This window comes from Bombus bifarius, unplaced genomic scaffold, assembly GCF_011952205.1.
Source record: "Bombus bifarius isolate JDL3187 unplaced genomic scaffold, Bbif_JDL3187 scf7180000009145, whole genome shotgun sequence".
In the NCBI taxonomy this organism is placed as follows: domain Eukaryota; kingdom Metazoa; phylum Arthropoda; class Insecta; order Hymenoptera; family Apidae; genus Bombus; species Bombus bifarius.
This window is the reverse complement of record NW_022884930.1, coordinates 800,688-817,297: the sequence shown is the minus strand read 5'-3', so window position 1 is coordinate 817,297 and position 16,610 is coordinate 800,688. Positions and strand designations below refer to the sequence as shown.

The window sequence follows — 16,610 nt, the reverse complement described above, 5'->3', positions numbered from 1 at the left end:
ACTTTTTTTCTTTTTCGTGCTTGTTATCATTTATTGTACGAGTCGTCCGAAAGTCACATTAGTCAATTTCATAAATTGAAAATAGAGGAAAATTTGTATGTTTGTGTGAATATACAGTATTATTTTTATTATTGTTGAATCGCAAAAAGGTGATACTCTCAAATGTGCCTTTCCAATTTTGCCAAATAATACAAATAGTTTTAACATTTTTTTTTTTTGGTATATATACATATATTTGTGACAAGTAGTCTTATAGAAATAAATCATCTGTTTTTTGAAAATTGGATATTAAACAAAAGATGTCATTGTGAATATTTGACGAAAACTCTAGTTGATCAATTTTATCAGTTTGTAAGTAAATTTCAAAATTATGTTTTCTTCAAAATGTCAAGGACGAGTTAAGGTGACATCAAGTCTAAGTATGCATACTTCACATTAAAAGTAATGTAAGCAAAGTATAACAAAGATAGTATAAACAGTTTATGTAATTTTACTTCAGTTGAAACTACGTACAATATAGATAACTTATAAATAAAGCAGAAATTGTGTGTGTCTTAAATATTGGTGTTCCGAAAATAAATGTAAATAGGTTTGCAACGCTCTAAGTGAATTTATGTAATTTGATAGAATGAAATAAATAAATAAAATGTCACACACATATGTGCACATATATTGTTATAAAAAATAAGTATGTATACGAGAATTAATTTATTAAAATTGAAAATTAATTAAGCATGATATGTTTCCCTTTCACTGCTCTTTCTTATCTTAATGGAAAACTAGTTACTCTATGCACTATCTTTTCGTGCGCCGTTTTAGAGGAGGAGGTTTTAATAAATAAAGAAGCAATGACATATTGCTGCTTTTACGTGCTGTATGACGTTGCGGGTAACATATTACCGAGGTATACCATTTGCATTGAAAAATGAAATATAAAATTATTTATTTTTTTCCATAAATAAATGGAAACATTCTATATATATATATATATATATATATATATAGATACATTATAATACAAGTGACACAGTAAGTACTCATATTTGTCTCGGAAAAAATTTCAGAACGTGCTACCAGTACAAATAATACTTTATATTAAATGGAAATTTTGAATTACTGCAGTATGCATTGCTCGTACGTATCAGAGGCATGTTGTGCGGACTCCTCGATATCTTTAGTAGCTAAAAGCCCTTTGGTACTTTCGGCTCCTTTCATCCAGTATTGTACCTGTCAATTAGCATAACATTATAAAATGAAAAAAAGAATTGTGCATTACACATATATGTATACATATTCATAAACGTAATTACTAAAAGCGCGCAATAAATGTTGCGGGTAATCATAAAATTTAATTACGACGTTGTATCGAATTATTTGTCTCACAATATTGAAATCGTTCGATCGTTAAAATCGTTAGTTATTGCACAAAATAACGTGAAAAATGGTATGGTAAATTTGCAATATAAAGAAAGAGTTTCAATACATATGTATGTATACATATTTTTTAATAGTTGTAAATTGTAGGAATTATCTATGTAACCAGATATCTATTAGAAACCAGAGGTACTGAAACGGACACCATAATTAATTACAATAGCCCATCTTGATATGTTATAAGATATTAAATTAATGGTCATCTGTCATTTAATAGATGTTATATATGGTCGTTGGAAATTATTTATTTGAATTGGTATACGTGAAACCTCAGAGATGATGCATAATATATGAATGGCATAATAATTAAGATAACCACATGTAATTTGCTTGTAACACCGTTATTAACATGCAGTTCTATGATTATAATATAACGTTCACTAAATAATGACGAAAGTACGTTTATAAATTATATTAATTGCAGCGAAAATTATTCTGATATTTATAAAAGGATCAAATAAATTAAATACAAACAATTAACAACGAAGGGTATCGAAGGAAGTTAAATGAAAATGATTTTTGTTCGAATAAATAAATACATGTTTAAATAGTCGCCGTGCAAACTGGTAATTAGAAAAGTACACAAATATTCCACGACTTTGTATTTAAAAAACTAAGTACAATAATTAAAAATTAAAAATTTATCACTGTTAACAATCTGTCCTATTTAAACATTGTAAACCAACGAAACAAATTTGTGTAAATATAAGTATAAAAAGATCGACCACATTATGTAAAAAAACGATGCAATAAATATTATAAAGAGGGTTCAATGGAATTTAGAATTTAGGATATCTTCTATGTTTTATATAAAAAGAATTTTTAAGTTAATCAATTTTTCCCGTTATTTTTATGATATACTCCAGACTCTGTAGAATTAAATTGAAAATGATTAAAAACATTTACCGAATTAATTAAAAAGTAGACGCCAATGGAAATTTCGTCCCAGTTGGCGTAATTAAATATTAAAATCAAATAATTTTAAAGGAGGACAGATTATTAGATAAATAAAAATTTTGATTCTACATCCGGTTAATCCGACTTCGAGTTGCCGCATTTATGGCTGAAACGTTAAAAACGCACTATTGTAAGTAAGCCATTAGAGTAGTCGAATTTTCCTCTATTTAGCTGTCCCACTTTCGAGCTATGTAGGTATATTTTATATCATAATTTTATACTCCGCAAAACAGACCATCAAATAAAAGAAATGCTTTTACATGCTTCCACTTATCCTCAATTTTTTATTCCAACAGCTAACGCGAAAACCAGATTAATACCAGAAAGTGGCAACGAGGTTAAAGGAGGTCGCAACGAAAACAACCCTTTTCCATGATAGAGTCTAGAACATTTAATGTATGTTCTACATATTTGTTACCTAAGTTCTATTTCTTGAATCGCATTTAGAAAAATATGAAATTGCATAAACATCCACATTCACTATTAATTATGAGAATTAATCACCTGTTTGTGTAACAAATCTCTTCTTCGACCTGGAGGTTCTTTTCGCAAAAGAGGTACCAATATTCCTAGACAAGATTGAAATTTTTCTAACGCAAGCGCATAATTTCCTTCCGCAAGATATAGTTCGGCGATTGCTCCTATTTCAAGCCCATCCGCCATACTGGTTGTACTTTTGCTAAGCGTTCCTATCGATAAATAACCACGATAATTATCCATAATATAATAAAATATACACACGTAATCTTGCAGTAAATAAGAAACAAATCTTTATTAATATACCTAAATTTTATAAATTCGCTAGTAAGAAATTATAAAAAATTAACGTTTAGTAAAAAATAATCATAAAATAATATCTCTTGGTGACGAGACCGATTGTTGAATCAGGAGTTGCTATCAATTACAGGTTATTCTAGATGGATAAAAAAGTTTTCCGTTGAAACAAAGCACACACCCCGTTTCATCTCAACAGGTGTAATACTTTTAAAGCCATATTGCTTTTTCTTATTTTATTGGAATTTCATAAGGATATTTTATTACATTTTTGTAACGATGAATAACGAATCAATTGTAAACTAATAATGTTAGAAACTTCCTCGTACCTAATTAGAATTATACAATGGCGTGCAACTACCACGTATAGATATTTTTAATTTTAACGAACTTTATGTGTTATAGTACCTATATGAAACATTCTAATCATAAATTCAATTTAAACTGAATTAAAAATCTTATCTGTCTTTGTATTTTATATTTTATGATTCAATGTAATTATTAAATAATAACAAACTATCTCAATTAATGTAATGTAATTTCTGCAACAGAAGAAATATTATTCTATGAATTCTTCTATATAAATTAACAATTAATTTGAGTAAATTATATTATCTTCACATTTTATTGAAAAGGTCGTATTGTAAAAATTTTGATACAAACGTAGTTCGTGATACACAAGTGACGCCTCATTTAAAGATGATATCCTCTGAATAGAATATTCTTTATGCTCCACAGGAACACATTTATCTGTATCATTACTATTATCTATACAGGATGCTTTCAATACCTCTGCTCTTTTAATATAATCATTTATGCGTGATCTTAAACTTTCTTTCCTCTTTAAATCAGTCTCACCTAATAAATTCATAATTTAGTTAAAATATGAATGTAATTAATTAAGAGCGAACAACATCAAATTTGTGTCATTTGTATTACTCTTTCTTACTTGTTACAATAGGAATAAAATATCTAAGAGCTTCACAATATAAATGTAAAGCTTCTTTCGAATTCTTTTCTGCATCCATTTTCACAGCCTTTTGAATTAACTCTACCGCCTTGTCGTAATTTTCCTTTGTTGGCGCATGAGCCAAATCCAGGAAATCATGGGCGAAAAATTCATCAAACGTTATCCTCTCGTCAGGGTTGTGTCTCAACAAGGACATCAATAAGTCCTTGCACTCCGATGAGACATGCGAGCCTTTCGGTAACTGTGATTTCATCACATCGACAAATACAGGAATAAATAATTTTCAACAATAAAGAACAAAAGAACAAAGAACAAATAATTTTCAAACGATAAAGAAATAAAAGAGATTCTTTATGTTCAGTAATATTCCGTATATTTTGTACAGATCTTGTACATTGTATGTTTCTTGAATTAAATTAAAAGATTTATAGAAACACACAGAAACGTCATATAAATTATTTGTAAATATTTGCATAAAAGATACTAAAGAAAAATATCTGAATATTTCTGATATTTTTAAAGGTAAACTAAAAGTTATGCGGATAATTTTTAAAAGCAGCAAGAATTTCATTAATGTTGTCGTTACTGTAAAAATCACTTTTTCAAAGATATTTAGTTTTCTGGTCTTTTGCTTTTAGTAGAGCATAATATCTTTTGATAGTTTATTTAAAGCTCTTCATATATCGTTTTATTTATATTTTCAAGCCATAATTCTTATCATGGAAAATTCTTTACAACTATTTATGTATTCTCAATTGAAAGAATGTTGTTTAAATAACTCAGATCGTTCTTTCCAAATGTCGGCAAACGTCAACAGTCGACTGCAATAGTTGTCTACCTAAAAACTTGCCTTTATTAACTAAAGATGTCTCTTGAAATAAAATTGATTGATTACTTGATTGCAGGATTTTCTACGTTTATTTTCTAGATGTTATGGTTTCAAAATTAGAAACAGTACTGCTATTCATTTGCATTATCTTTATCCTTGTAATTACATAATAAGCGATTTAAATCACATTATCATTGCTTTTCTTAGCTGCATGTACATTGCATACATGCATTATAGTACATTGTAACAAAAAAGAAATATGTTATACAATACTAAAAAAACTCATCATACTTTCAACGTATACAAACGTCCAAAGTCAACATTTTTCTTAAACACACAATTAAGAAATAACATATCACCGTTGCACTTAGAACAAGTTTATACTTATGTACATATTTACTTCAATTCACATGTTCAATTCACAATCACACACTGTTCGGACAATTATAATTTTCGAATAATCAAATAACTTTCTTTTCGCACAAGGAAAGACTATTTATTTTGAATCATTTCATACAAATATAATAACATAATATTTTAATGAGAACAAAAACTTTCCAGTAAAAAATTCCACGATGTTTTCTATTGTTATCCTCGCTTTACAATTTCTTATAAGAGACCGTTTCTTTGTTAATCAATGTTGCGTTACTGTAACACTTAATTTCCAATTTTCAAATGTTCAAATATTCGAATCTTCAGATTTTCAAATTCTCGAATTTATTGTTGCTAGACCGCGGATATTTAAGCATTTACAAGGAATTGAAAAATCTCAAAATGTATAGGATGCTCATAATATACGAGAATATATGAAATATCCAGTATAAAGTATTCACTATACTATTTAACGAGTAAAACAAATTTTTATCTATGTTAAGTCACGTTCCTAAAAATATGAAATTGCATAAAAATCCTCAACCTAGTTATCGTGCAATAATGTTGCAATTACGTATCTTTTATGCATTATTTATGCGTTATTTCGCAGCTTATTAATTCTCAATAAACTAATCGTTGCTCGAATAATCAAAGTTCTACTATCCTTAATATCTTCTTCATAAGATTTGCCTAATCTTGGAACTTCTTTGAGTACAAAATATACCAAATAATTTAAGCATGCAAGGAGATAGTTCGAGCCAAAACACATAATTTATTCAGAAACTAAAAGTGACAAAACATATAAGACAAATAAGAATACAGAGACAAATACAGTAACGAAGCAGTGCATTTTAATTATTCGATAATACTAATTATTCATTATATGTACACATAAAACAGATTAACAACGTAATCACCTTAATAGGTCGGCAGTCCTTGATCTTCTCAGCTAGCTCCTGGAAGCTGTTGCTAGAATACGGAGCTTCGCCAAAAAGGCATTCGTACATGATCACACCGACGCTCCACAAATCAACACGAGCATCATATTTGTTCTTCAATAAAATTTCTGGCGCCATGTAAAGTGGAGAACCACAAATCGCAAATTTTGTTTGCGAATTCGAAAGAAATCGAGCGAAACCGAAATCTAAAACGAACGTAGACTAAATGTCGTCGAATTCGAATTGAAGAAATTGATATATAAAGAGGCAGCTCCACTTTACAGGAATTTGAGTATATAACTAAAAATCAATTGAAAATCATCCGTCGGGTTAATCAAAAGGTTTCTAGCGTTTTTAATAGTCTATCTATTTTACTATACAGGGTGGTTGGTAACTGGTGGTACAAGCGGAAAGGGGGTGATTCTACGCGAAAAAAGAAGTCGAAAATATAGAATAACAATTTTTCGTTTGAGGCTTTGTTTTCGAGAAAATCGACTATGAATTTTCGCTCGGTACGCGTGCACTTTATCTAGTCACGTTCAAACGGATCCCACTGTAGATCGTTGTGTGGATGGAAAAATTTAAAAAAAAAAGAAAGAAGAAAAAATAAAAAAAAAAATTTGTATTCTATATTTTCGACTTCTTTTTTCGCGTAGAATCACCCCCTTTCCGCTTGTACCACCAGTTACCAACCACCCTGTATATTCGATGAAGCTAACAAAATTGTTTCACAATTTCCGAATTATATTTAAGAAATAATTTTCCTGATCTTTATTTAAGTAAATGATATCTAATATCAGGAAAATTCTATTATTGGATAATCTTTAAATTTTTTTTAATTTCGCTACAAATTTTTTATCAAACAATATCTTTCCAAATGTGCTGAAAATTCATAATCAATCAATATTCCTAGTAATAAACTTTTGTACCTTTAAACATAAAACCTACATCTTTCGTTCTCTTCCAAAAGATACAATTTGAATATTGGAGCTGTCTCCCTATTACTGGAAACTTCAATTGTATGAAACTAGAAAAAGAAATAAGAATTCAGAATGTAGAACGGACCTCCAACTTTTAATGTTAATTGTGGCCTTCTGATTAGCAATAAATTTTGGGGTTTCAAATCCATATGACAAACATTATTATTACGTAGATATTTTAGAGCGAGTGCAAGTTGTTGCAAAAATCGACGACAAATTTGCTCGGGTAACTTGTGCCTCTTCTTTATAAAACTCGATAGATCGCCACCATCACAGTATTCCATTACGATGTATATGTGCCTGTATTATCCTGAACGATAGATATACTTTTCTGCGTTGTTCAGATTAATTAGAGGATTATACCGCTCTTGAAAACGCTTTACAAAAGTATTTCGTATATATAATTTAGATATTAATGATTTTACATTAATTAAAAATTAAATTAATGTCTTTATAAATGTAAATCCCCTAATTATTCTAAATAATGATTTGGAATAAATTTTAAATATAAAATGACCAGTAATAAAAAAGAACTGTGTCGCCACCACTTGGAAATCTAATCCATCAATTAAGATCCTAAACAATAATATATATTAAAGTATAATAAATTATTAATACTTTAAACAATATTAATAGAATATTGATGACGTATTTCGTTTATTATCCTCCATTTCGGAAATAAAACTGCAAATAAATCTTAACTCCGTATATTGCATACACGTATGTTCATATACATATAAATATACATGTACATATGTATATATGTACGTGATATTTTTTATGGCGTTCATAGTCTTTTTTTACTCTGAATGTTGGATGTTCAACGAACTAACCCTTCGTCCCAAAAAAAATCCCTCATTTCGACGATATTCTCGTGGCGCAGTATTTTTAGGAGATAGATCTCCGTGACGATATTATCGATAGCCGACTTGGAGAGTGATGATTTGTCTACACACTTGATTGCGACTACCTCTCGGCATCCATCCTATAAAACGACCAACAATAGCATAGGGTTAGCCTCGCCTTGAGATAACGCTACTTTCAAACATCTTTTTCTGGCCGCCTCTCAATTCTGCGCTAACAATCGACACAGTTCAATGTTCAGTCATAGAAATACATTAAAACAAGTTGAATTTGAATGGATGACCTGTTACATTTTCTTACTGTGTTTATCAATGCCGGGGAAAAAATAGTGTAAAGGTTAGTATAATCTCGTAAACGATCGACGACGGGAATATCGGAAATATGTGCAGTACGTTTTTAAAATTATTTACACGATACTAATGCTGTGGATTGTCATTCTTGCTTAAATCAGTTAATATTAATTTATTAATTTTTTTGATAATAAAAACGTACTTCCTTTAATAAAAATCTTACTTACTTAAACTTTTCATTAATATATTATAAAAAGTGTCAATAATTGTAACCAATTTGTTTATTGTATGCAAAGATATATTTCGTATTTTAAAATTACGACTAAACAATGATATTTTATTTTTCATAAGAGGACCATTAATTAAAAAGTTAAAACATGTGTACTATGTTTCTCCGTACTGTATGCCACAGTTTTAAGTGTATTATATGCAGCACGCTTAAAATTCACAATAGTCGTAGTACGTACAAAATGCATTAATCTTTCATTAAATTCAAATTAATTCAAAACTGTCAGAATTAGAATTCTGTTAAAGTCATTCATTTACCGAATTATATGACATACATATATGCATATCTCATGAACCTCCATTATTGGAAATACAATACACAAATATTGCAAATACGTACATCCAAAAAGTAATAATATTAATACATATAATAATCTAGTAAGTTTTACTGTTATATAATAAAATCACTAGAAATATAACTAAACACATCATATAACGTTAAGCAACTTTTTATCTTAAAGCAATAATTTATTAACACAGTATTAATTTTCTGTCGTACAATTCAGATATATCTAAACCTAAATAACATGAAAATTTACTATTATGATTTCATGCATATTAAAGGAAAGCTGTGAAATAGAAATTATACATATTTTATGTTACAATGAATCACATGTGCAATTGTGACGCCTGTTAACCTAGTTACAACAATGCCATCATATGATTTGTATATGTACGTATCAAATCTCAAAATATACATACCTTCTTAAAGGCTTTGTAAACAGTCGCGTAACTCCCCGTACCGATTTTTTCTAATAAAGAATAATCACTTACGCTGGGTAAACTCATTTTACCCTGTAACTCTTATTCAATTCACTTCGACATTTGTCCCGAATATTACTACACTATGAGGTTAACGTAACTTGACAGAACGCCGCGCCGTGAGCTTCTGCTTCTTCACTTATCATTCGTACACACATTGGCGTAATATTCCGAAATTTCAAACGATAGTTTAAACTTTAATTTCTCACTCCTCTCGTATAATGTATATAACACATATACAGGGTGTATACCACGCGATCGTGTCTAGTTATAACTTCGTCACTAGCACAGTTAGAGAAAAATGTGAAAGGAGAAAGATGAATGGTTTAAAGAATACTATGCCCATAGGGTCATATTTGTTATAGAAGAGTAATGGTGTACGTGCAATCAACAATTCTATTACTTTTTTTAATGGAATTGGTTACTTCTTTTTTTACATGAAGACATTCTACGTAAAAGAGTATTGAAGTACAATGATAAAAGACTTATTAGTTATCGAGATATTTTTAAAAAATATCTTTTGTTCATTGCACACATGTACCATTGCACTCCTAAAAAGCACATGATCCTACGGATGTAGTATTCTTTGAACCATTCATCTTTCGCCTTTCACATTTTTCTATAACTGTACTGGTAACGGAGTTATAACCTGAAACAATTGCATGGACCACCCTATATGCATATATTATATATAATTAATTGTATATAATCGTCCTTTATATACTCAATTTGGAAAATAAGAATTAACATATTTTTATGCCTCTATATAAAACTGAAGTTTGTATTATGAAATAACTTAAACATTCATAGTTTATGTAGAATGTGGAACAATATTATTACTTCTACAGATTATAAGAATGCAACTTTATGGTTGTAATCATTAATTTATTAAGAAAATTGACATCTTGACATCTATTTCCCTATGCAAAATAAGTAAGAGAATTGGAGTTTGTACAACATTCGTAACTTAAAACCTCGATCGAAAGTTAAAAGGTTCGTAATTTATTTATAATTAGTAACTTATTTAGAAACTATTACTCTGAAAGGTTATAAAATTGCGACTTTATTGTAATAATTATTAATTTTCTAAAAAAAAAATCAACGTATTGTTATTATCATATTATAATAATAATTTGAAAATTATTTTCAAAACATTTTTGTGTAAAGACGCCCATGTGTGTCAGTTGTACGACGCGTAAGAAGCTAACTTCAGGTAGTTGACTAAAGTCAGTAAAAACGGTACTTGGTGACGAGACATTTCGTTGTCGCGTCCCTCTTAGATTCTCAATTCCTCGGATAGTATCACGTGAAATTTAGTGTCTATTGTCGTCCATCGATCAACTCAAATCTTACATTTTCGAGAGCGAACGCAAAAAAAAAAATAACGTATTTGACTCGATAGAAGAAAAAAGTCATCGCACATACTGCTATGGACGTGACAGTAGTGTTCGAGCTATAAGCTCGTCTCTTTCTTCATGGCAAACGGTGCATTCTAGATTAATTTATGGTTTTACTCGATTAGCCTACTGATTTGGTGATTTGTCCAGTGCAATGGCTAAAAAGATTATCGTGCATGGTAATATATCTGTGATGTGTTTCAACATCGATATATATTTAGCATAAAGTGTATCTGGTGTTCATTAAAATCCTTAATCGAACTTCAATTTCATCTTACTAGTCTTCTTACACTCAGAACGATATCAAAGTGAATTTTCCTTAGTTATCTTTCTACTATTCGTGGAAAATTGTTGTGATTGTTATATTCGTCAAGTATATAATAATATTTATATATTCAGTTTATCGTTTTCATTAATTATACTGTACGTCATAAAATAACAAGATATTTTTATTTATTTATATATTTTCATAAACATTACCAATTACTTAAAATGATTGAAGCGTTTGGGAGCAAAAAATAATTAAGCCTCAATTCAGTCTCAACACTAAAGGTGTTAGTATGTTTTCTTTTCCCAATCTAATATATGCATAATGTTTCTTTCAATATAAGATATAGTTTAACAAATTATGTTAAACCAATTTTTTTACGTCGAGGTATAATTATCCGTAATTATGTAAATCAGTTGATCACAATATAAAATCTAAAATTGTGTAAAATGAATGGACTTTAAAGCAAAAAATTAATAGTAAGAAAAGGACAATATAAAATATCAATTCAATAAACAGAGGATGTCATTGGGTAGTATGTATACAGAGGTGTTCTGATTGGCTAACAACACGATGGCTCATTCATCCTTACTCCGTGAAAATAGCTTTCAGTGTATCAGCTGCCGGAGTTCAACTCGGATGTTTTGGCAGCTGATTTTATTCTTGCTTGCGTTGATGGCAAAAATATTTTGAAGTTTTAACTGTTCATATTATTTTGAGAATCGTTTAGTATCGTGATTGTAAATTTCGTTAGTTACTATCGACAGTAAGTTAAGGTAAACTCATGACGAAGTTTCTTGCTTTATTCGAGAAGTAGCGAACGATGACGTCATGTGTTGAACATAAGCTGTTTTCACCTTGTTCCGCTACAATAGTATTTCGCGGGTGCAGGTGTGATAGCTTTTCGAACCAAAATTGTGTCGAAATTCATCAAGTGTAATACCAAACCAGTTGCAAATACATTCGTGTTCACACTATTATTTTTTGCATAATTTCGTGGCCATTTAAGTTGGGGTACAAATTGAAATAAAAATGTGTTAGTGTACTGTTTTTATTTAACTATCATATACGTACACCAGATAGTTTAATTGTTTTCAATTACAATGTAGTGGAACAAATGAGTCAAGTGAACGTTCACAAGATTTGGTTTAAAGGTCAAAATACTGGATATAATATAAATTGTATTTATTTCTTTATACAGGTACAAAATATATAAAGTAAGTGGATATATTAGTATTTCAATTATTTAATAAATCAGAAGATTCACAATGGATTCTGAAGAAGAAACATACGATGATGTTGATTCTGGTAATGAGTCTAGCGGAGATGATGTTGATTTTGCAATGGAAATAGAGGCTGGAAATCTAAGAGAACGGGCTACGGATGTTGACGATTATCCATTTGAAGTCTTATCAACAGAGGAAATAGTGCAACACATGGTTGATTCTATTAAGGAAGTTAACACAGTTGTAGAAGTATGTTTTATTCACAAGATTAAAAAAAACTTTTAATTTTTGTTATTACAGTTGAAATATTTTATTGTTTGATTATAGATACCAGCCACAACTACACGTATATTATTAAATCATTTTAAATGGGATAAAGAAAAATTAATGGAGCGTTTTTATGATGGTGATCAGGAAAAGTTGTTTGCAGAAGCACGAGTCGTTAATCCATTTAGAAAGGGTCCATTAATAAATAGAACTCAATCTTCTCAAAGTTCACTAGTACATAAAATTCTATACTATTCACTATGTATAAAATCAAATGTGTGTGTGTATGTGTGTATAATTGCATTAACAATATATTTAAAATTTTTAGGCCAGAAGAACTTCAACAAATGGTACAGAAGAATGTGGAATTTGTTTTACTGTTCAACCATCTGCAGTATGTATATGAATACCTACAAAATACTAATTTGTGTTAAAATCTGAAATCGATGCTTGTATGCATTAAATATATCCAAAACAAATTTAGATGATGACTGGACTCGAATGTGGACATCGCTTTTGTACTGGCTGTTGGGGAGAGTATCTTACAACCAAAATTATGGAAGAAGGAGTTGGCCAAACGATTGCATGTGCAGCACATGCTTGTGACATTTTAGTTGATGATGCCAGTGTTATGCGTCTTATAAAAGACTCTAAAGTGAAATTGAAATATCAACATTTAATAACAAATAGTTTTGTTGAAGTACATATTTTTTAATCTTTCATTTTATTGAAAAATTATGTGACAACAATACTATTTAATATTTTTTTTTATAGTGCAATAGGTTATTAAGGTGGTGTCCATCTCCAGACTGTAATAATGCAATAAAAGTGCAGTATGTAGAAGCAAGACCAGTAACCTGTAAATGTGGACATACATTCTGTTTCCATTGTGGTGAAAATTGGCATGATCCAGTAAAATGCCATTTGTTGCGCAAATGGATAAAGAAGTGTGACGATGATTCTGAAACGTCAAATTGGATTGCAGCAAACACAAAAGAATGCCCAAAATGTAACGTCACTATCGAAAAAGATGGTGGCTGTAATCATATGGTATGCAAAAATCAAAATTGTAAAACTGACTTTTGTTGGGTGTGTCTTGGACCATGGGAACCACATGGTTCAAGCTGGTATAATTGTAACCGTTATGATGAGGAAGAAGCTAAAGCAGCACGAGATGCTCAAGAAAAATCGCGATCTGCATTACAAAGATATCTATTCTATTGTAATAGATACATAAATCACATGCAATCATTGAAATTTGAAAGTAAACTATATGCAAGTGTAAAAGAAAAAATGGAAGAAATGCAGCAACATAACATGTCATGGATTGAGGTAAAATTACTTATAGCTAAATCGAATGTAGTTTAATGAAACGAAAAGCAGCATTTTATAAAAGAGTCATTTTCAGGTACAATTTTTAAAGAAAGCAGTAGACATTTTGTGTTCCTGTAGACAGACTCTTATGTATACTTATGTTTTTGCTTATTATGTGCGAAAAAATAACCAATCTGTGATTTTTGAAGACAACCAAAAGGATCTAGAGGGCACTACAGAACGCCTCTCTGAATATCTTGAACGAGATATTACAAGTGAAAATCTTGCTGATATTAAACAAAAGGTTCAAGACAAATATAGGTAGGTCATTAATTAGTAAACATATTTTTTCCTTCTTTCATCATTATAACACAATTCTATTAAATCAAGAACTAAATTTTTTAAGATATAGAGCATATATACATGTGCGTATTATTTTTATTTTAAGATATTGCGATAGCCGGAGGAAAGTGCTTTTGGAACATGTACATGAAGGTTATGAAAAAGATTGGTGGGACTATGTTGAATAGAGACCTGAACCAACTTTGTTTTTTGGGCATACGAGACAAGATTTCACTGTTGACACTTTTGCCCCAGCTGTGATAAATCAAGAAAGCTGACAGAAAACAAAAATAGAGCATGTCATCAAGTGATTTACATGTTACATATACTTTAAACGTAATATGATCTGTGGCAACACATATATCGTTATGAATTTTTGAATTTATTAAAATTGAATCCTATTACCATCAGGCTAATTGTAAAATACTTTCGCATTAATTAACGATGCTAATTTGCGCTTGCTGTGTGCTGTTTATCGTTACATATTTCAATCCCTCATAAACATGCCTTGCAATAATATTTTCAAGTCTCAAATGAATTTTATATATTAAATATGTCGAATGATAAACGATGATATAAAAGAAATCGAAGTGTGTTGCTGTATTGAAAAAAAAAAAGGATTATCGAAAAATTTGCTTAATATATTTTAATGCCATAGTATAATACATTGTGTATCCCTTTTCATACTACTATAAGATTCTCCGGAAAAGTGTTATTTGATCTATGGTTAAAAACTTTTCGAGAATGCTTTGAATAGTACATGAAAAGGCTAATATAGAACTAGACTACCTTGATCTGTCTTTTATTGTCAATCCTGTGCACTCGATTTATAAAGGGATAATTGGATATAACAGGATACTGGTGCAGATAAGATTCATAAAATGTCTTACCATTTTTGCTCTGTTTTGGACAGTAATACGTCCAGGCTATAACTGCCAATCTTTATGAGAAACTGAACTAAAGTGATCATGTCGTCAGTATTGTGTGCAATCTCTAGATAAAATTATATTTCTTTACCTTTTATTCTGTTTTTGTTTACATAATCTCCACGAAATTATACTCTTAAAACGAATATTTTTTGTATTTGTAAAAATAAAAGATTGAAAATTGTTTCATAAGTAAAAAATAAAGATACTTAAATTATTAGTAAACTATAATATTTTCTTGCTTTAAGCAAATTATTAAAACAGGGTCCAACATTCGTAGGGATTAATAATTCACATTATTCAGCATTAATATACCGAATAGGAAATTGAATATTATTTATACCCAAACCACTCAGTTTTAAAGGTATGGAAATATCAAATATTTTCGTTTATTTTTTTATTTAAAATCAAGAAGAAATTAAACATTTTCCTTTTACTTAATATGTGATCGTTGCTTCTTTAAAATTTATTTCATGTTTGGTGAGAGATATTCTTAATACTGACGATATGTTTCATATATCATTAATCAAGTAATTGATGGTTAATGATTGTGGTACGTTGGTCACTTATTGTTATATAAGTGGGGAACGAAATGAGTTCCGTTTGTATAGTTATATAGTTATATATTCACACGTAAATGCATAATACATACTTATACATAGTTGTAATATCGATATTAGCAACCTTAAAGTAGAAACATTTGAAGGTTTATTAAAAAGAATTGTTGATTCTTACTATTATCCTCGTTAGGATATAACAATTAAAAGAAAATAAAAAAAAGCAATTGTGTTCTGTACAGTCACAAGATCTGAGTAGAAATAAGAAAAACTGTTAGATATATTCACAGCAAATTATTCTCAAGTTTATGATTTTGTATTGTATGTTCATGTAATGCATAAAGTTATAAACTATAATCAAGGAATTATTTCTTTTTTTATATTCAAACGTTAAAAAGTATTTAAAGAAATTTAACAAATTTTGTGTAATTTATACATACATCGATCATTCGATTATTATTATTAAGACCTGTGCGATAAATTTCAGTAGTTGGTTTTAGATTTGAATTGTTAAACATATCTCGAAAAACATAATACATTCAAACAATGCTGAGATTTTTGGATAGCAACAAGAATTTCATAAAAGTAATGGTATTATTCGAAGAAACAAATACCCGGTTTACAAATTTTTTAATAGTTTTCAATAACTGGTGATATGTGTACAGAAATCGCGTAAAGTATTTTATTAGTAAAGTATGTCATTAGTAAAAGTATGTGTTTAATTTTCCAATAATCTAAAAGATTATCTTAATCTAAAGATTAAACACATCGATACTTTACGCTGGTACCGTATTAAACGGAAGGTAAAAGGATACAGGACATATTATAGATACTCTCATTACTAATTATTCTGTA

The 16,610-nt window shown here is 29.3% G+C and overlaps 2 protein-coding genes across 4 annotated transcripts; one reads left to right on the top strand and one right to left on the bottom strand.

Annotated features, from left to right (window-relative positions):
- Positions 1 to 991: 991 nt before the first annotated feature.
- LOC117213936 (serine/threonine-protein kinase ULK3) lies at positions 992 to 9,707 on the bottom strand. Of its 2 annotated transcripts, XM_033459671.1 has the most exons (8): positions 9,399 to 9,707; positions 8,088 to 8,239; positions 7,340 to 7,554; positions 6,254 to 6,480; positions 4,115 to 4,376; positions 3,829 to 4,023; positions 2,896 to 3,080; positions 996 to 1,227 (listed from the first exon to the last, which is right to left on the bottom strand). In XM_033459671.1, the coding sequence occupies exons 1-8, from the start codon at positions 9,483 to 9,485 to the stop codon at positions 1,114 to 1,116; spliced, it is 1,437 nt and encodes a 478-aa protein (XP_033315562.1). In that variant the 5' UTR covers positions 9,486 to 9,707; the 3' UTR covers positions 996 to 1,113. The 2 variants fall into 2 exon arrangements, with proteins under 2 accessions (XP_033315563.1, XP_033315562.1); XM_033459672.1 differs by lacking the exon at positions 9,399 to 9,707 and having other exon boundaries at positions 992 to 1,227; positions 7,340 to 7,564; positions 8,088 to 8,225.
- Positions 9,708 to 10,662: 955 nt separating this feature from the next.
- On the top strand, positions 10,663 to 15,319 carry LOC117213935 (potential E3 ubiquitin-protein ligase ariadne-1). Of its 2 annotated transcripts, none has more exons than XM_033459668.1 (8): positions 10,663 to 11,034; positions 12,325 to 12,598; positions 12,677 to 12,850; positions 12,945 to 13,010; positions 13,101 to 13,316; positions 13,391 to 13,948; positions 14,025 to 14,251; positions 14,379 to 15,319. In XM_033459668.1, the coding sequence occupies exons 2-8, from the start codon at positions 12,392 to 12,394 to the stop codon at positions 14,458 to 14,460; spliced, it is 1,530 nt and encodes a 509-aa protein (XP_033315559.1). In that variant the 5' UTR covers positions 10,663 to 11,034; positions 12,325 to 12,391; the 3' UTR covers positions 14,461 to 15,319. The 2 variants fall into 2 exon arrangements, with proteins under 2 accessions (XP_033315559.1, XP_033315560.1); XM_033459669.1 differs by lacking the exon at positions 10,663 to 11,034 and adding an exon at positions 11,718 to 11,899.
- The last annotated feature ends 1,291 nt before the right edge of the window (positions 15,320 to 16,610 follow it).

Excerpts from the sequence above, each read along its gene's own strand:
- LOC117213936 (XM_033459671.1), bottom strand. The coding sequence starts at position 9,485 with ATGAGTTTACCCAGCGTAAGTGATTATTCTTTATTAGAAAAAATCGGT. Across the intron at positions 3,081-3,828 it reads ACTTGTGTATCACGAACTAC|GAACGCTTAGCAAAAGTACA; the intron begins GTTTGTATCAAA and ends ATTTATCGATAG. Across the intron at positions 1,228-2,895 it reads GAGATTTGTTACACAAACAG|GTACAATACTGGATGAAAGG; the intron begins GTGATTAATTCT and ends GCTAATTGACAG.
- LOC117213935 (XM_033459668.1), top strand. The coding sequence starts at position 12,392 with ATGGATTCTGAAGAAGAAACATACGATGATGTTGATTCTGGTAATGAG. Across the intron at positions 13,949-14,024 it reads ATAACATGTCATGGATTGAG|GTACAATTTTTAAAGAAAGC; the intron begins GTAAAATTACTT and ends AGTCATTTTCAG. Across the intron at positions 14,252-14,378 it reads AAGGTTCAAGACAAATATAG|ATATTGCGATAGCCGGAGGA; the intron begins GTAGGTCATTAA and ends TTTTATTTTAAG.